The 20,291-nt window shown below is 42.3% G+C and overlaps 1 protein-coding gene across 1 annotated transcript in view; it reads right to left on the bottom strand.

Annotated features, from left to right (window-relative positions):
• The window catches only part of CDYL (chromodomain Y like), a 157,942-nt gene that overhangs the window by 13,075 nt on the left and 124,576 nt on the right, over nt 1-20,291 (bottom strand). Inside the window, exon 5 of the mRNA XM_061591156.1 lies at nt 19,403-19,613. Coding sequence (XP_061447140.1) covers nt 19,403-19,613 — 211 coding nt within the window. The remainder of the gene's footprint in view (nt 1-19,402; nt 19,614-20,291) is intronic.

Raw genomic sequence — 20,291 nt, 5'->3', positions numbered from 1 at the left:
GGACAAGGTCCTTGTGATGATGCGGCCAGCAGTGTGTCCCCTCGACCCTAGCCCTTCTTGGCTTATTAAAGCTTGCCGAGGGGGTCTGACTGAGTGGATCCAGGCTGTGGTCAATGCATCATTGTGAGAGGGAGTGGTTCCAGCAGCCTTGAAAGAGGTGGTGATTCGATCACTCCTGAAAAAGCCCACCTTGGACACATTGGTATGTGACAACTACCGACTGGTTGCAAATACCCCCTTCTTAGGGAAGGTGATTGACAGGGTTGTGGCGCAGCAACTGCAAATACTCTTGGATGAAACAGATTATCTTGACCCATCCCAGTCTGGGTTCAGGCCTGGTTATGGGACTGAATCGGCCTTGGTCGCCCTGATGGATGACCTTTATCGGGAGAAGGACAGGGGGAGTGCGACCCTGTTGTTTTTACTTCATCTCTCAGTGGCTTTTGATACCATTGAGCATGGTATCCTTCTGGGCCAACTTCGTGAGATAGGTATTGGAGACACTGTTTTACAGTGGTTCCGATCCTATCTCCAGGGTCGTTCTCAGAGAATAGCATTGGGTGACTGTCTTTCAGCCCCCTGGCAGCTGTGCAGGGTACCATCTTGTCCCCCATACTGTTTAACTTCTATATGAAGCCCCTGGGAGCAGTCAACGGGAGATTTGGGCCGAGGTGTCAGCAGTATGCTGATGACACCCAGCTCTATTTCTCCGTAACATCTGAATCGGGTGAGGCCGTGCAAGCCTGGACCGCTGCCTGGACTCGGTGGTGGGCTGGATGAGGACCAATAAACAGAGTCTGAATCCTAGCAAGACAGAGGTGCTGTGGGTTGGTGGTTCCCAAGTTCAGATAATTGGTCAGTTGCCTGCTTTGGATGGAGTCGTACTCCCTCTGAAAGAACAGGTCCATAGTCTGGGGGTGCTCCTGGATCCACCTTTGTCGCTAGAGGCCCAGGTGACCTCCGTGGCTAGGAGTGCCTTTTACCAGCTTCGGCTGGTGAGACAGCTGCGGCCATTTCTGGACCGGGATAGCCTGACCACTGTTGTCCACGCACTGGTAACCTCTAGGCTGGATTACTGTAATGCGCTCTGTGTGGGGCTGCCCTTGAGGTAGGTCCGGAAGCTGCAGCTGGTGCAAAATGTGGCAGTGAGACTGCTCACTGGGGGAGGGTATTGCCAACATATCACCCTGCTGCTGAATGAATTGCACTGGCTACCCATTTGCTACCAAGCCAAGTTCAAGGTTCTAGTTTTGGCATACAAAGCCCTATACAGCTCGGGACCAGGATACCTGAAAGACCGTCTTACCCCTTATATGCCCAGTCGATCACTGCGCTCTGCAGGTGAGGGCTTCCTGCAGATACCATCTTATCAGGAGGTCCGTTATGCACAATATAGGAAACGGACCTTTAGTGTGGCAGCACCTACCCTGTGGTGGAATTCCCTCCCTTTGAATATTAGGCAGGCGCCATCTCTGCTATCTTTTCGGCACCTTTTAAGTTGAGACCTATCCCAGTCTGCATCTGTGTCAGAATTGTTTAATATGTTTTAATAATGTTTTTAAGCCTTTTTAAGGTTGTTTTTTAAAATGTTTTTAATGCTGTTTTGATTTAATGTATTTTAAGATCTGTTTTTATGATGTTTTAAAGTGTTTTAGTGCTTTGTTTGCTGCCCTGGGCTCCTGCTGGGAGGAAGGGCAAGATACAAATAAAATAAAATAAAATAAATAGAATAAAAAGGTGGGAAATGCTGAAAAACAATGATACTGTTCACAATATTTTCCCTTTGGAAAGGAAAGGGGCTTCCCCTCTGCCCAGTACCCACCCACCCACCCAATCTCCTCTCCTCTCCTCCCCCTCGTCGTTTCACCTACCCTAAGCATGATTGCACAGCAGTAAATCCCACTGAACTCAAAAAGCATGCAAATGATCAAACCTGCCCTCTCCTCCTCCTCCCTCCTATCCCCTCCCCCTTGCCTTCCCTCCCCCTCCACTATCACCTTCCAACCCCCTGCTTCCCCTCCCCTCTCTCGCCCCATGGTCAGTTTTACCTATCGTAAGCATGATTGCATGGGAATAAATCCCACTGAACATAATAAGCATGCAAATGATCTGACCTGCCCTCCCCTCCTCCTCCCTCTTCCCCCTTCCAATCCCCTCCTTCACCCTCCCCCTGCTTCCACTCCTCTCTCCCCTCCCTTCCTCCTTCCCTCTCCTCTCCCCTCCCCCCATGGTCAGTTTTACCTATTGTAAGCATGATTGCACAGGAGTAAATCCCATTGAATTCAATAAGCATGCAAATGATCATACTTGCCTTTCCCCTCCTCCCCCTGCCCACTCCAGCCCTCCCCCCTCCTCCCCCCCAGGGTCCGTTTTACCTATACTAAGCATGATTGCACGGGAGTAAATTCTACTGAACTCAATAAACATGCAAGTGATCAAACCTGCCCTTCTCCCCCTCCCCTTCCTGCCTGTTCCCATCCCCTTCCTTCCCTCTGCCCGTCCTCCTCCCCTCCCTCTTCTTCCTCTACCCCTGCCCTTCCTCCTCCTCCCCTCCCCATCCCCCCATGGTCAGTTTCACCTATCCTAAGCATGATTGCAAGGGAGTAAATCCCACTGAACTCAATAAGCACACAAATTATCAATCCATTCTCAGCAAACTTGCATAGAATCCCATTTCTTACCTCCCAGATTAAAAAGCAGAGAAATTCACTAATAGGCAAAAAACCTTGCTGTTACTGTTGCAGCGGTGTATTGTCTTTCTGGAAAACCAGACACATAGACTTCTCAGCAGCCTACAGTTCCCACCTTTTCCATAAAGACATGAATACATACATTTCATTTTCACAATTACAATTTGTTCTGCAGTTTTATTTAACACAATCTAGGTACAGTGTTTCACCACCATCCATTTCTGTGTACTTGCTTGTTTCCCGGCTTGTTACCGTGCCAATGTGAAACCTTTCAGGTTTGCCTAGATTTGCTCTTTCAGAGCGTCTTAATGTTACCTGAGGCTCTGTTTCCTCTTTGCCTCTCTCATCCACTTCAGCAAGAGGTTGTTCCTCTTCCTCTTGTTTTATCTCATGTTCTGTCTTTACACCATGTTCACTTGAATTGCCTAATTCAACATATTCAATGTTATCCCAATCCTGTTCATTGACTTTTATGCTTCTGCTAAGCACCACCCTGCTTTGATTTGGAATCCAGACACAATAATATGCATTTTGGAATCCCAGTACATTCCCTTTCTGTGCTCCGTGTGCTAGCTTCCCATGCCATTTTCCCTTGGGAATGTGCACCCAGCACTTTGCTCCAAATCTTACAATGTGCTGCAGTTTCGGTTTCTTCCCATTGAGCCTTTCATATGGTGTCATTTGAATTGCCCTATGATACAGTCTGTTTTGGATGTAATTGGGATACAATATGCACTCTCCCCAAAATGAGTTTGATAACTCAGAGTCCCTCAACATGGCTCTAGTTGCATCCTGAAGTGTTCTATTTTTCCTCTCCGCTATCCCATTCTGAAACGGAGAAAATGGTGCAGTGAAGTTTTGTTCTATCCCTTTCTTTGACAAATACTGCTCTAATGATTTACCAGTGAACTCTCCCCCCTGGTCAGAGCATATTCTTTGGACTGTTACACCATGTTGCACTTCAACCTTTTTCACAAACTGTTTCAGTTTCCCCTCTGCTTCGTCTTTCGCATGTAACAGATATACGGTGCAAAACCTGGTATAGTCATCTACAATCACCAGAAAATACTTGGCACCACCTTGTGACCTTCGAAACGGTCCTGCAAGATCAACATGAATCATTTGATATGGTGCGTTTGTGCTGCTCTCTGCCTCCTTACATATGGGAGCAACTGTGGCTTTGGTTTGATTACATACATCACATTCCACATACTGATTACACTCTTTTAGTGTCACATCCACACTGTTACTGGGTGTTTTCATGATAGTACCAAAACTAGCGTGTCCTAGTTTCCTATGCCATTGGTGTATGCATCTGTCATGAGGCTTCTTGTTTGCACTCACAGTAGCACACCCTGTGGGTTTGAATTGCATGTAAAACAGTGAATTCCTAAGATACCCCTTCATACAGAGTTTGTCACCTCTCTGTATCTCATGTGTTCCTTGTCTAAACGTGACAACATATCCCATTGTGTTCAGTTTCTTAACAGAGAAGACATTACATTCTAAGCTTGGTACAAACAATACATCAGTCATAACGGTGTTTAATACACTTAACTTTACAGTACCCCTCCCCAATACCTGTCTGTGCGTGCCATCCGCAAGCACAACATCCTCTTTCGCGGGAAGTGTAGTTTTGAACAAAGTTATGTCCTTCACCATACTGTGGGTAGCGCCTGAGTCAACAACCCATACAGTACTGTCACTGTCTTTGCTGCTTTTAGTTTTGCAGTTGTCAGCACTCATCAGCTGCACACATGACGGCTTCCTGCCTCGCCCTTTTCGCTTCGCTTCACAGTCTCTTTGTAGATGAGTTGTAGAACCACAAAAGTAACAGGCATTTAGTCCAAACGATCTTGCTTCTGTGTCCTGGGAGTTTGGCTTTCTGCTTTCTCTTTTCTCGTTTCTCTCCCTTCCTTCGGCTGTTTCCTTCCGTCTCTCCCACTCTTGGATCAGCTTGCCCGAGACATACTCAACTGTCAGACCATCATCTGGCATAGCTTCCAACGAGCTCACGATCGGATCCCAAGACGAATTCAATGAAGAGAGTATGATGTACACTTGCTGCAACTGTGTGTGCTCCACATGCCTTTCTTGCAGCTCCGCAAACAGCTTCTTTGTTTCCAATAGATGGGCCGACATCGTCCTGTCCTCAGTTAGCTTCATCTGATATAGTCTACGTGCTAAGTGAATTTTGCTGCTTGCTGTTTGTCTCACATGCACTTCGTTTAATGCAGTCCATATAAGCCTAGGTGTCGGCTTATCTTGAATAAACAGCAATTGAGAATCATCAACAGCCAAGATGATTAACGCCTTTGCTTTCTCATCCATTCGAATCCACGGAGCCGATTGCGGGTCCACCAGTGGGTCGGTCACAATCACCTGCCATAAATCTTCCTTAATAAGGAACGCTTGCATCCTTAATCGCCAACTGGAATAGTTTCGTTCAGTGAGCCTTTCCAAAGGCATCCCGGCTGAAAGTGAAACTGCCATGCTTCTGAACACTGCTAAACACTATTCCTTCTCCGATTTCCACGAGTAGGCACTCTTCCTCGGTTGTCTGCTGCTGGGTAGCTTGAGCAGCTAGGCTGGGTTGCTTGGCCCCTAGGCTGGGTTGCTTGGCCCCTAGGCTGGGCCCATACCCCCTGTTGCAGCGGTGTATTGTCAGCGTGTGTGCCCAGCGTGTGCCCACCTAGAGCCCAGTCGTAATAGATCCAGCCGAAAGATATCCACAGACACGGTTACTAGTTAAGAGTCTTTTACTGACAGGATTTTCCAATAGATACAAACACGAATACTTTCCTAGCTCTCCTAACACCGAACACCCCCACACCTTGCAGTTTCTCTTTCAAGGCTTTATAGATGTTTCGTTCTTGCCAGCTGCAGCCTCCGCTGTGTGCTGACCTTGGGCACTCTCTGCACAGTGTTAACCCATTACTATGTCTTTCTGGAAAACCAGACACATAGACTTCTCAGTAGCCTACAGTTACCTATAGCCAATAAATATTTCTATCCAACTTTAAAAAGCAGGGAAATTGGGCAGCTAAAGTGAATACTCCAGGGGAGCAGACCTGACCTCCTCTCTGAGATATTGGACTGCCCTACAAATTTGTCAAAATGCAAACACAATTGGGGTTGGTCTTTCACAGTCCAATCCACTTCCTGTTTAGCTTGGAAGAATTTGGTACATGTGCCTCTGAGCATATGGGGAGTGGTGGCAACACCTGCAATCAGCCCAAGTAACAGAAACAAGACATGAGCTGATCTTGTTTTAGCAAGGAGGAAGCAACAATATTAAGACAGTTCAGATAGTCACTTTAAATGTTTGATTTACTTTGCAAGTTTAGTGAAGCTTCCTATAGTAAATCATTCCTTTTTGCTTCTGTTACTGTGAATATGTGAAGTACAGCAACACTTTGCAATACTAAAAAACTCCAAAAACAATTATGGAATAATTATTCTGCAAAATGTTTTCCAATGGACATGAGGAGTGTCTCAGTTTGCACAAGATAAAACAGTGGGAGGTGAAATATATTCTCGTAAAATTCTAGGTGTGCTCTATGTTTTTAAGTGACCATGCCCACCCTTCCTTAAGTGGAGTGGTTTAAGCATAGCAGGCTGAAAACATGCATCTTGGGCAGGCCAAGCTTGTTTTTTCCAACAGCTAGAGTTATTGCTTAAGTAGCAACATATGTAATCAGTCTGAGTTTGCATCACACTAGTTTCAGATTTAACTGTTAATGCACCCAAAACAGAAAAAATATAATCTCCAGTTTGAAACACAAAAGGCTGTCTTATATGACACTGACCAAAAAAAGGATTTGAAATTAATTAAAATAAAATTGACACAGATTTGTAGGATGAATGAGAGAAATATAATTTTCTAGGTTAGATTCTCTGTAGAAACAGTAGTAACACAGGCAGAGCTTGGAAGTAACTCGTTAAAAATAACGAGTTACTTGTAATTCGTTTCTTTTTTGCGTAACGAATGGGTAACTTCGTTACATTTTGCTTGTAAGAGAACGAGTGGTAATTTTATTGCTTTTTAGCTGTAACTATAACGTTTCCCACGTTACGCGGGGGGGGGGAAACAGGGGCAGTCTGCTCCTGTGATTGGTGGAAAAAAGACATGTGCCTCGCACTAGGCTTCTGCACAGTGTTGCTCTTCCCTCGTGCTCTGTATTAGGAGGCACGAGGGAGGAAGTGGAGACCCAGATCGCGCCGGAGGGCAAGAAAGGAGAAGGCAGAAGCAGAAGAGCTGAGGTTAGTGATGATGGTGTGTGCGCTCCCACCGCTCGTCCTGCCGCCCCCTTCCCGCCTGTTGCTGCCTCCGTCGCTGCCTGTCGCTGGCTCTCCCTCCCCGCCGCCGCCTGTCGCTGGCTCTCCTCCCCACCGCCGCCTGTCGCTGGCTCTCCCTCCCCGTCACCGCCTGTCGCTGGCTCTCCCTCCCCGTCGCCGCCTGTCGCTGGCTCTCCCTCCCCGTCGCCGCCTGTCGCTGGCTCTCCCTCCCCGTCGCCGCCTGTCGCTGGCTCTCCCTCCCCGTCGCCGCCTGTCGCTGGCTCTCCCCCCCCCGCCGCTGCCTGTCGCTGGCTTTCCCCCCCCCGCCGCTGCCTGTCGCTGGCTCTCCCCCCCGCCGCTGCCTCCCCTGATGTGTGGATCAGCTTTCACTGCTACCTTCAGTTTTTAAGGCTACATACAGTCTTTGGAAGTAAGTCCTAAACTAGTTTACCACCTCAGGAAACCTGGTCATGACTGAGCTACAAGCCTTGCAAGCTCCTTTCATGTGCAAAGCACAGATAATTTCTCTGTCCCAGACATATTGTACGGGTTCCTGTTTGAGAAGCACTATGTAAGGGTTGCATCTAGAAGTGGTTTCCTTCTTGTGTAAAATGAAGCTCAGCCTATGGAAAGCAGACTTAAAATACCTGGACAGTAGCCCAAACCTAAATGGTGTTCCCCCCTCCCCCAGGACTGGCCTCCTGTTCCCTCCTGGTAGTCTGTTTGAATATTGCACAAGATTCACTTCTTACGATGCAGCATGTGCTGTCTTTGGCCTTTCCAGAAAAATAAGAAAGTGTAATGGTGCCATTAATAGACTTTTCTCACTCTTAAAAGAGCCTCTTCCAATTCTTTTAAATCTACCACATGCATTTCATTGTCAACTTGAGGTGGTTGTTGTGCAAAAGAAGTGATTCATAAGGAAGGGGGGAGAAATAAAGTTGGTATGAAACGACAACCCTCCATTTTTATTAATTCATGCAATGCTAGTTTTCCTGGGAAATGATTTAACTGCCTTGCAAGGCAGCCTCTCTGTTATCAATATTCCCCTGCAACGTGCTGCTGCAGAACAGAGCTGGACACATCTGAGGTCCTGTTCTCCGTTCACAGTTATGACAGCAAACCCCTATAGATTATCCCCCAAAATAAGCAATTGAAAGGTGCAAGCTTGAAGAAAACATTAACCACAGTCTTTAGTCAGTTTACAGAGATCTCTTTCAGGATAAGTTGCTGCAGACACATTCCCCTGTGGGGCACTTTATTCCTGATTGAAACCTCCTGAAAACTATCAACAGAACACTGCAGCATCACTATTTGGCTGAATAAAATCTTTGAACAGCATTTCCAAGAAGCTCAACATTTTGCAAAAATACAAACTACTGGAGCAGTGTTCAGCTTTTTTTTGTTACATCTACAAAGCTTAGAATATTGCACTAACAGTGCAATCCGCTGTGTGCTTATTCAGATGGAATAAATTCAGTGGAACTCCCTGGCTGTTATTATTTATTTAATTAAATGTATTAGTCGCTCTTCTTCACAATAGTGAATCCTAAGCAACTTACAATCAACAAATTATATCGAGATTGGAATGAAAGAGCACAGCTCCTGTGACTGGGGAAGGGTTCTAGCTCAATGGCAAGAGCGTTTGGTTTGCATGCAAAATATGTCAGGTTCAGTCCCTGAATTTTTAGATAGGGCTAGGAAACACCCATATCTGAGATCCTGGAGATCCACTTTGAGTCAGGACACATAATACTGAGCTAGATGGACCAGTGGCCTGACTCAGTTTAAAGCAGCTTTGCTATGTACCCAAGACTAAAACAAGTTCTACGGGCAGAAAATACAAATTCTGCATTTGGCATCCATTAAAAAACTGGAAAATGATTCATACATACATGGAGAGGGGTAGACAGAATATAGACTTTTGGGTTTGTTATCTGAGGTGGGGGGCTGTTTGCCAGTTGGGTGGAATATATTTCTTAAGGTATTGTGCCAATCCAGAATTCCCCAGACTTGATTATAATAATCTGATGCATGTGCAGGTAATACAGCATGTGCACCAAATGTCAAATAAGGGGCCAGACACACCCATTGCTGCTGGGGTTATCAGGAGGCTTCAGCCATCTTTTCTAGTATGAAATTAATACCTCTTGGCTCATCATGGTAAACTAGAAGTGGGCAGACACTGCACCCACTTCTCACTTGAGGATCTGTCACCAAAGGAAACCAGTGCAGCAGCCTTCTTAGTTCTCTCACAAAGCCAATCTGGGCCTCCAGCTGGTGCCCATTCCTGTCAGAAAACAGCTTCTCCTCATGCTCAGATAGTAACTGACCAGGTCTGCAGACATTCTTTTTATTCCTTGAGGCAATGCCTGCAGCTATATTCTCCACCATACTGTATGGGTTGACCGTCAGCCATCCTTGAGGACCATAAAGGTACCATCTTGTCCCCCATACTGTTTAACATCTATATGAAGCCCTTGGGAGCGGTCATCAGGAGTTTTGGGGAAAGGTGTCAGCAGTACGCTGATGATACCCAGCTCTATTTCTCTTTAACACCTGAATCAGGAGAGGCTGTGCAAGGCCTGGACTAGTTCCTGGACTCTGTGGTGGGCTGGTTGAGGGCAAATCAACTAAGTCTGAACCCTAGCAAGACAGAGACGCTGTGGATTTGTGGTTCCCAAGTTTGGATAATTGGTCAGTTGCCTGCTTTGGATGGGGTTGTACTCCCTATGAAACAGCAGGTCATAGTCTGGGGGTACTCCTGGATCCATCTTTGTCACTAGAGGCCCAGGTGACCTCCACGGCTAGCAGTGCCTTTACCAGCTTTGGATGGTAAGACAGCTGTGGCAGTTTCTGGACAGGGATAGCCTGACCACTGTTGTCCATGCACTGATAACCTCCAGATTGGATTACCGTAATGCACTCTATGTGGGGCTACCCTTGACGTTGGTTCGGAAGCTGCACCTGGTGCAAAATGCAGCAGCGAGACTGCTCACTGGAGCAGGGTGTCACCAACATGTCACTCCACTACTGAAAGAACTGCACTGGATGCCTATTTGCTACTGGGCTAAGGTTAAGGTTCTAGTTGGGGTGTACAAAGCCCTATACAGCTTAAGACCAGGATACCTGACAGACCGTCTTATCCCTTATATACCCAGTCGATCACTGCACTTTGCAGGTGAGGGCCTCCTGCAGATACCATCTTATCAGGAGATCTGCTCCACACAACATAGGAAATGGATCTTAAGTGTAGTGGCGCCTACCCTTTGGAATTCCCTCCCCTTGAATATTTTTGTTGTTATGTGCCTTCGTTGATTACAACTTATGGCAACCCTATGAATCAGTGACCTCCAAGAGCATGTCATGCACCACCCTGTTCAGATCATGTAAGTTCAGGTCTCTGTGGCTTTCTTTATGGAATCAATCCATCTCTTGTTTGGCTTTCCTCTTTTTCTGCTCCCTTCTGTTTTCCCCAGCATTATTGTCTTTTCTAGTGAATCCTGTCTTCTCACGATGTGTCCAAAGTAGGATAACCTCAGTTTCATCATTTTAGCTTCTAGTGATAGGTCTGGTTTAATATGTTCTAACACCCAATTATTTGACTTTTTCACAGTCCATGGTATGCACAAAGCTCTCCTCCAACACCACATTTCAAATGAGTTGATTTTTCTCTTATCCGCTTTTTTCACTGTCCAACTTTCACATCCATAGGTAGAGATCGGGAATATCATGGTCTGAATGATCCTGACTTTGGTGTTCTGTGATATATCTTTGCATTTGAGAACCTTTTCTAGTTCTCTCATAGCTGCGCTCCCCAGTCCTAGCCTTCTTCTGATTTCTTCACTATTGACTCCATTTTGACTAATGACTGTGCCGAGGTACTGATAATCCTTGACAAGTTCAAAGTCCTCATTGTCAACTTTAAAATTACATAAATCTTTTGTTGTCATTATTTTAGTCTTCTTGACATTCAGCTGTAGTCCTGCTTTTGTGCTTTCCTCTTTAACTTTTATTATTGTCATGATCTGTGGGTGGGTAGGAGGGGACAAGGGAGGAGGTGGAGAGTGAGACGGGGTGGAGTGGAGAAAACAACTGTTTTAAAAAATGGAGTGGAAGGAAAAAGGAGCCAGAGGGCAAGAACATGGATAAAGGAGGAGAAGGAGGAAGAAGCAGAATGGAGATAAAGAACTGTGGAGGTGAAAGATGACGACGTGTCTCTGGCTACTGTGCTGCATTTGCAGTATTTTAACTTTTTTGCATCTCAGGGAAAGTGTTTGCTTGGGTAAGTGTCCCTTAGTTGGTGGCAGGGCAGGATCCAGGAGGTGGTTAAGTGAGAGAGATTATGCTGGCTGGCTGAGGGGGGGGGTTGCACTTGATTTGATGTGCAAAGATCTGAATTGTGGCCTCTGCCTCCCTCCTCACCTCCCTTACCAGTGGAGAGCCAACCATTGCTATCTTATGGATAAAAAGAATTATTCTACTATGTCTGTATGTGTGTGTTTATTTTTAATGTTGTTTTAGGCTACTTAGATGTGCAGCAGCCAAGGCCAGCACCTTGCAGGCATTTTTTTTAAAAAGTAACTGAAATGTAACTGTAGTGATTACTTTTGAGAAAAAGTAAAGTAATCAGTTACTTTCAGAGCAATTGCAATTGTAATGGTAATTACTACTTTCTTGGGCCATGTAACTGTAATTTATTACTTTTTAAAAGTAATCTTCCAAGCTCTGAACACAGGAAAGAAGCAAAGTAAGAACACCACCAACAAAAATACAAAAATGTAATTTTCCATCTTTGGAGATGGCAGGTGTTGCCATTACTCCCCATATGCTAAGAGGCACATGTTACCAAATTCTTCCAAAAGGAAGTGGAGTGGACTGTGAAAGACCAACCCCAATTGTGTTTCCATTTGTACAAATTTTTAGGGCAGCACAATATCTCAGAGAGACGGTCAGGTCTCCTCCCCTGGTACATTAGCTGCCCAATTTTCCTGCTTTTTAAAGTTTGACTGAAATATTTGTTGGCTATAGCTACGTTGTTAAAACACAAGGGTTTTTTGCCTATTAGTGAATTATATGTATAGTTAACACATGTTAAAGATAATTCATCTACTCCTTACGTGATCTTGAGCACAAGCAAAATGATACTGATTAGGCAGTAGATATGAGTACAGAAATATGGAATGGGCTCCTGAATATTACACTTTAATCCGAGGTAATCACCCACAGGAATGCTGGTGACTCATCATTTTACAAAGAGGAGTGTTTACCAACAGTTCAATCATAAAAACATATTTATATAGGAGTTATGTTCTGTTACACACACTATTGTAGTTTTAAGGCTGGTATACATAAAATGTTCAGCATAGAGAGGTTATCATTCTTCCCCGTAGCAGCTGATTCAATGAAGTACCTCACTTGATTTTAAGAGTTTGCCACATGAATCAAGGGCTCCTCCACACCACAGAAGACTTCCCTCCCCTCACTGCAAGTTTTCAGTAGATTGGAAAAAATCCCTTGACCAGGATGGTAAAGTAGGCTATACACCAGGGCTGTGGAGTCGGAGTCGTGAGCAATTTTGGGTGGAGTCGGAGTCGGTAGAAATGTACCAAGTCTGACTCCAGCTTCAAAATAAAAACTTTCATAGGAATTTCGTAAAGTTTTCTTGTTCAGAAATTTTTAATCAAATATATTTTATGTTCTATCAATCTAGCCTGATGATCACGTGGTGGTGATGAAATGCCTTGTGCTACCATTTTACTACAGTAAATCTGTTATTACTAGTTAATATACATTTGCCATTTATGAAGGAGTCTGAGTCGGACAGTAGAAAAATAGAGGAGTCAGAGTTGAAGGTTTGGCGCACCGACTCCACAGCCCTGCTATACACAAAGATATGCCATACAGTTACAGTGACAATCATCACTGAGTTCATATTAAAGCACTCTGAATGTGGCAACTATCCAATGTCAGTTCAATGCAATCAATAGGATTATAACATAGAAGGACCGATCCTAGGAGCTGCTACTTCTGTACATAAGACCAGGGATGCCAACTATTATGCAAACTACAATGCAAAATCATAGTGCTAGTGCTAGATACATTTTTATTTGGATACATCAGCTTTTCATTCTTAAAAAAAAAAGAATGCCTTAAATGGATTTAAACTGTGATAAAACTTTCAAATGTGAATAATGAAATATGGAGATAGAATTTAAATTAGCAAACTAAACCTGATGCATGAAAAGAGTCAACATATTTAGCATGACTAGTACTTGGTTAATAATGGAGTGTCTTTCAGCCACATAAAAATGATTCACAAACATGCAAATAATGGGTATCCCAGTTTTACAAATGTGAAAGCTAAGGCTCAAAAATATAAAACCCTCTCCCATGGTTGTGGAGTAAAATAGTAGAGTTGGAAGTAGTCTATAAGGCCACTGACTCCAACCCCCTGCTCAATGTAATATTTCTGCAATAATAGATAATATAATAATCTTCAGTATTTAAGATAATAATCTGCAATATTTAGGATGATTTCGCCCCAGTGATATCACTACCACCCCTGTCTTAAACTGGCCCATTGCTATGGAAGCGAGGTATTTACATGCCCAGAGAATGTTCTGCATGAACATCTATGGAAATGTGATTATAGCTGTCGAATTACAAAAGCTTTGGCAATTCTTAAATATTTCAATGTAAAAAATGTAAAAAGCAGAGCACAAGGTACATGAAAACATCAGGCTTCAAACAAGAAGCTGTGATTAGATACCAAAGAGAGACTTTCTTACTATTATGTTATCTGAACATGCCAGAAGCCCAATAAAGCAATTCAGTGCTCAAACATAAATATGAACAAAACTAAGCTGTCAACTTTTAAAGATGCCAACAGATTAGACAGAAGTTCTATTCAAATGTCATAAATTGTACTCTGTGTAAATAAACGTCTTTCTAAACCTATAAAAGTGTTATCAGTAGCAGTCTGCAGAGGAGGTGGCTAAATTTTAAATATTAGTTTAACAAAAATAAATTGTGTTTGTATTCAGGCTGGATTAATTAAAGTGCCATATTTCACCAGCTTAAACATGACATTTATCATTATTAATGATATTGTTCCTTCTTGACTGTGGGAAATCAGATCACAGATCTCCCATGTAATGTGTAGTTTAGCTCTTAGTGGGAAGCAAAATCCCAGGAAAAATACATCTGTGCTACTTTATTATTATTTCTGTTTATCCCGGGGGAAATGTTGGCTAGATTTATTTCACTCTTCACAATCCTGCATGCAAAAATTGAATATATTTTCTTTACTCCAGAAGTCACACTCAAGGTTTGATTATTTTTATGCTAAGACCTCTTTATCTAGAAATGTGGAAATGGTACCAATTGGACTAGCTACATAATCTGTTAATTCTTGGATAAAATCACAAGTATATTGGGATAAACAATTAAGGAACATCTAAGAATGGAGACTAGTCAGTTTTGTATTTGACATAATCCACATTCCAATAAACAATTTGTTCTGTTCTCCCATTCATAACACAGCAGGTAAGCTAGAGACTATTCTGTCTTGTTAGATTCTAATAAGGTACATTTCTTCCTGAATACAAATAATTTTTCTTCTACTGCAAGGCATCTATGACGTTGCTTGTGCCTTTTCTTCAGTTTAGTAAGCTCTTTTTGCAAGATCCTGTATTCATTCTCCAAGGACATTTAAACAAGGGCTGCTTGACTAATAAAGATATCTCACATTAATATCTTGAAGGCATTCCACCTTGTCTAGTATCTCATTCCTAAAAAGATCTATTACTAATTGATTTTATTTCATAGATATATAATGCTCAGAGGAAGTGATCCAGCTAAAGTGATTCAAAAATCTGAAGAATTTTGTAAATTATATATACATCTTAATCTCTAGACGACGAGTGTATAAATAATGGTTTAACCTTCTTGCAGAGGCAGCAAAAAAATCACACTCGCTGACCTTGGGGTATATTTGGACCCCAATGAGATTTCCAATGGAAGGATGGAGTAACTCCCTGAGACCATTTTTTGTGTGTTGTCAGCACAAGAGTGTTTGACAATACCAAGGCCAAAAAACAAACATCCAGAGGAATTTTTCTGAGCAGTAACCACTGGCCCCTTCCCCATGCATACTGATTAAACAAACAGTATCTGGCGCCAACACTGTTATCTTTTTGGCACCAGGTCAAGACTTTCCTCTTCTCCCAGGCATGTTTAGCATGTGTTTTTAAATTGTTTTTATATTGTTTTGAATTTTAAAATTGTGTTTTAAATTGTTTTTAAAATATGTTTTTAAATTGTATATTTATTTTAATGTTTTTGATTGCTGTAAACTGCCCAGAGAGCTTCGGCTATGGGGCGGTATACAAGTGCAATAAAGAAATAAATAAAATAAATATTTTGACCCCAGGTGTGTTTTGCTTCCAGAAGGAAAATGTTAAGTGACTGAAATTTGGGGACATTATACAGAACAAGACTGTGCAGCCAAGGCAGCAGGATTTAATACCTGCTTACCAACTGAGCAGAAATTAAAGCCCTGTCCGGGTGTGCGAGTGAGCTGTCTGCATGGGCTGATGCAAAGGGAGGTTGAAGGGATCGATGCAGGGCGGGCTTTCCAAACCTCCCTGGCACCCTTCGAGCTCTGATTGCAGGGTGGGGCAGGCTTTGCACAAGGGATTTTTACAGGTGGGTGGGGTCATAGTGATACCAAGTGTCTGATATGTGTATTGCCCCACCCACCTAGCAAAGTTGGCCCACTGGGTAGGGCCAGATAAAGATCTGGCCCCTGGAGCCAAAAAAGTTCCTCACCCGTCTTTAATTAAGGAATGCATTCATCCTGACCAAAGGAATTTATTCCCAAACAAGCTAACATACATACACCATCTTTCAGACAAAGAAAATCAACAGAGCACTTCTATCACTAGATACATACAAAACATTTGATTGATTAGAGTGAGACATTTTAAAAAAAATCTAAAACATTGTTAATTATATTCAGTTTTGGTCTTAGACCTCTTGATGCCATCGAAACTATATCATATATTTTAATCTGATGGCCAACGGCTTCTATTCTGAAAGATTTCTATTGACCATGGGCATATGTCAGGTCAGGAGTATCCTCTCTCCCATTACTGTTTGTTTACAGCTATAGAGCCACTGACTATAGCCATAACCAAGCAACCTATCCCTTTCAAGACTGGTAGTCAATATGAAAGAACTCACACAGGGCCATTTTACAGATGAAACTGTTCTACTATTTGTCTAGGCCAGATGAGTCAATTTGAGCAGCAGTGACATAAAGTGAACAAAAGGAATATATTCAGATGGATGATTAATTGCAGTGGGTTGGATTCAAAGGTTCTCTTCCTGTGACAGGAGTCTTCTGTTGGAAGGACTCCTTTGCAGTGATGGAACCTTTAGGTCCAACTCAGTATGTCTAAATTATGTAATGCAGATATTCCTCCAGAGTGCTATGCTAAATCACAGAGTACTGAACATTTCTCCTGGGAAAGTACATGGTGGGGTTAAGTATCAGTTAACCTGGGGTTAAATATCAGTTTGACTAAACAGGAAACCTTTCATGCAAATAATATCCCTTTAAGCACCTTTAGCACAGTAAATCTATAAACATTTATATAAATTTATAAACAAGGTATAACTTACTTCTAACTGGCACGTGGCTGCTATTTGTTAATAGCAAATCCTACCCAATTTTATTTCACTTGCCATGGGATAATTGATAGATTCCTATGGGTTCAAATGCTTTAGATTAAATACACTTCAACTGAAAGGCTATTTAGAACTGGAGGGCTGGGATCACTGAACCTCTTTTATTATGAAGTACATCAACTCAGCCAGCTATTCAGTTTTATTAACACTTTAAACAACATGTATTTGTTATCTTTAGAGGATTTAATAGGGCCATAATTTCCCTTTCAAAGTTGCAATGGTCCTTCAAGCACATGACAGACCTAAAGAGTTAAAGGAAAACCCATACATTAAGCCACAAGTCTTCAGCAAGAAAGTCAGGACCCCAAACTAGGTTGTGGTAATAACAACACCATCATCATGTCTTTTAAAAAAAGAGGGGGTGGATGGGGAAGAAGCTGTTGTCTTAAAAGAGAGAGGGAGAAAGAGACAGACAGACAGACAGAAGAAGGGAGGCAGAAAAACATGGATCTATACAGTAAAAAATAACAGTGGGTCACATGTTGCCAGCTGGGGCTAGAGATGTGTCATGGGCCTGAAAGTTGACCAAAAAATGAATGAGGGCAATGCTATAAGGGATATGGTGGGACACAATGGACAATGCTGGTGAGAATGTCTATTAAATTAGTTCTTCTGGAAGGTGGTGAGAGCTTGCATTAAGTGTGCAGATATCCCTAAGGATCTGCTGCATCTACTTTTAAATGTGGATAAAGAGTAGTCCTATCTGCCTTGCATCAGTAGTACCTGGTAGGTTGGGGTGTTATTGCTTACCTGGTTTCCCAACGTGGAGGTTGCTGCTGGCAACCGAGAGGTGACAAGGAGGTCAATGCTCCCACCACAGCACCTGCACCACACCGACCTTCCCCACTTCCTCCCCCTCTTGATTACCAGAAGCCGCCTTCATGATGGGAAGAAAGATTTCTTCATGGTTAGCAAACTGCCATTCAACCACTATTCCTTTTTCAAATGTAACACAAAACTGTAGTTTAGAAAGACCAGGACTGAAACACTGTAGCCAGCAAACAGAGGAACCAAAACAGGAGCATGTGGACTCAGCATTAGTTTGAATGTTACATTCGAATTGGGCCTATGCCTTTATGTTATAATAATGTGATCTGTAGTAGAATGAATTGTGATCAACAGCATTACAGAGAATTTTACTGTAACTTTAGTTTTTCATATAAATTCAAGGTTTATTTTAAAGTACATTTTATTGTGGGTAAAGAATTTTAAATTTTTAAAGAATTCTTTATTTACAAGACTGCACGTTACCTTCCTGTAACAACCACTTGCCAATGCTACAAAGAAGGCGGTAAAGATTGTCTTCTTAACAAACTTTAAAAATATACCGCATATAACAAAGAAGTTATAATTTATAATTCAAGTAGTGCTCAAGGAGGACTTTTTTGGCAGGAATGTAAGTACTGTACCCCAGTAAAAACAATACAAGGAATAACTACGTTGACATTTTTAGGTCACCTTCAAACTGACATATGGGGAAAACAATATAAAGCTATTGTTTACTAATTAAAGTTATAAGTTCTTTGCAGAACTTAATATAGTTAATACACTATTAGATTCCATTCTTGTGACACAAAGTTATAGATGCAAATGCAATCTCGGTCTCACAGATGTACACCTGAAAGATATATGTGGCATGAAGAAGAAATGCATGCAAACAAGAGCTTGTATGAAACACAAGCTCTTGTTCACATGCATTTCTTTATTATTTATAATATTTATTTACACATAATTAAAATACATAAAACAAAAAAGTGCTTTATGAAAAATATGGCATAACACCAGGACTGCATACTATATGGTTTTACAAGCTTGAGAGCTATATTCCAGAGAACAGGCACATACAATTCAGTTGCGCTGGAACCAAGAGTATTTAAATATGCTAACATGCATGGTGGACTGCAGTCATTGTAAGCAAACAGACAATGAATGATCAGGAGCCAGAGATATTTGCACCCTGAAGGACTGTTAGTCATTGCCAAAATTCTGGAACAACCCAAAGGAAGCACTCCAGTTTTACATATTGGAACTGTAGAAAATGGTTTCCCAGTACTAGAGTGGTTGAAATGCTGCGTATTTTTGAAGACAAAATGTACTTTTATTGCATGCATTCTCAATGCAGACACAATGTATTTAGGATTACTGGCTCAAGCAACTAACAATTTGAAGGGATATGATGAGCTTTCCTCTACACGCTAGGCAAGACAGTGAAAGCCATCATTGCTCTGTTTAAATAGACTGTGGTCTGCTTAAATGAAGTGTGGCTCAGTTCTCATGTAACACTAAATTAAACCATGGTTTAGCACAAACATGCGTATGGACTCCCAGAGAAGATACTGTGATCACTTTGCTCCTCCTCTGTTCTTGCTGAGGTGAGATAATCCATGGTTTGGCTTAGTGCGTGTTTGTACCCAATCTTGTGGTTTATCTCCTCCAGACAAACATATTATGCCAAATCATGGCTAAGCTCACAGAAGCACAACTGCAGCAGACTCAGGCCCAGAGGAGTACTAAAGGGGCCACAATTTCCTATATGGGTTTGCATTAAGCCATGGCTAATTTATTGTTACATGTGGACTGTGTCATTGTGAGGGTGGAGTCATGTCAGATATGCAAGAGGAAAAAGGGAGCACCAAAATGAGGAATATAAAACACAGTATACTTTTTTACAGATTACTTACAGATGCTAGGCCCATTATTCTTGGGAATGTGAGGGATGAACATCCATCAGGACTTTGTCCAAACGTTGTATATGGAGTCTGAAACCAAGCCTTCTCATTAGCCCAAACCACATCACACAGAGGTAATATAGATGCTCCAAGTCCAATGGCTGGGCCATTTACTGCTACAATGATGGGCTTCTTAAATTGAATGAATGTATTTACAAAATTTCTGAAATGAAATAAATATCAAATTACAACACATTTTAATAACAAAATACTTTAGCCACATCTACCTCAATACCAACTGTTCTAATGGTAGTTATTTGTAAACAGGTACCGAAGTTTCTGGAAACCTTGGTAGTATAGCCACAGTTTCCTACCACGCTCCAACAGGAGACTGTATGTCATTTGTGGGATGGCAAACTGTACAATGCTCAGAAACATCACTGGAGGTGGGTGCAAGGGATCAAGTGAAGGAGATACAGTTTTGGCTTTTAAGCAAGAATATAAATAAGAAGGTGTTTTCTCCCTGGAGGTGTCAACTGCTTTTGCAAGATCTAACCCTTGCAATAAGCCAACTGTCCTTCAGTACTAATTCCCTACTATGCATTAAGCAATTCATTTTCATTAAGCAGGGGGTTGGACTCAATGGTCTTATAGGCCCCTTCCAACCATACTATTCTATGATTCATTTGGGGGAGGGGGAAAGCATATCTTCCCCGCATTTTTATTTAATCTGTTTGAAACATGCTTCATTTTATAGAACTTTAGGCAACTGTGTTGGTTCTAAAGCACTATATTTCTGATATAATGTCTTCTGAAAGGATTTGAGATTCACAGCTTTGTTTCTTGTTCTGGCATCTCTTTTAAAAAATTCTTTCACTGGGCAAAATCAATTTACAACATA

This window comes from Rhineura floridana, chromosome 1 (assembly GCF_030035675.1).
Source record: "Rhineura floridana isolate rRhiFlo1 chromosome 1, rRhiFlo1.hap2, whole genome shotgun sequence".
NCBI classification, from domain to species: Eukaryota; Metazoa; Chordata; class Lepidosauria; order Squamata; family Rhineuridae; genus Rhineura; species Rhineura floridana.
The sequence above is the reverse complement of the archived record's forward strand: the minus strand, read 5'-3'. Positions and strand labels throughout refer to the sequence as shown.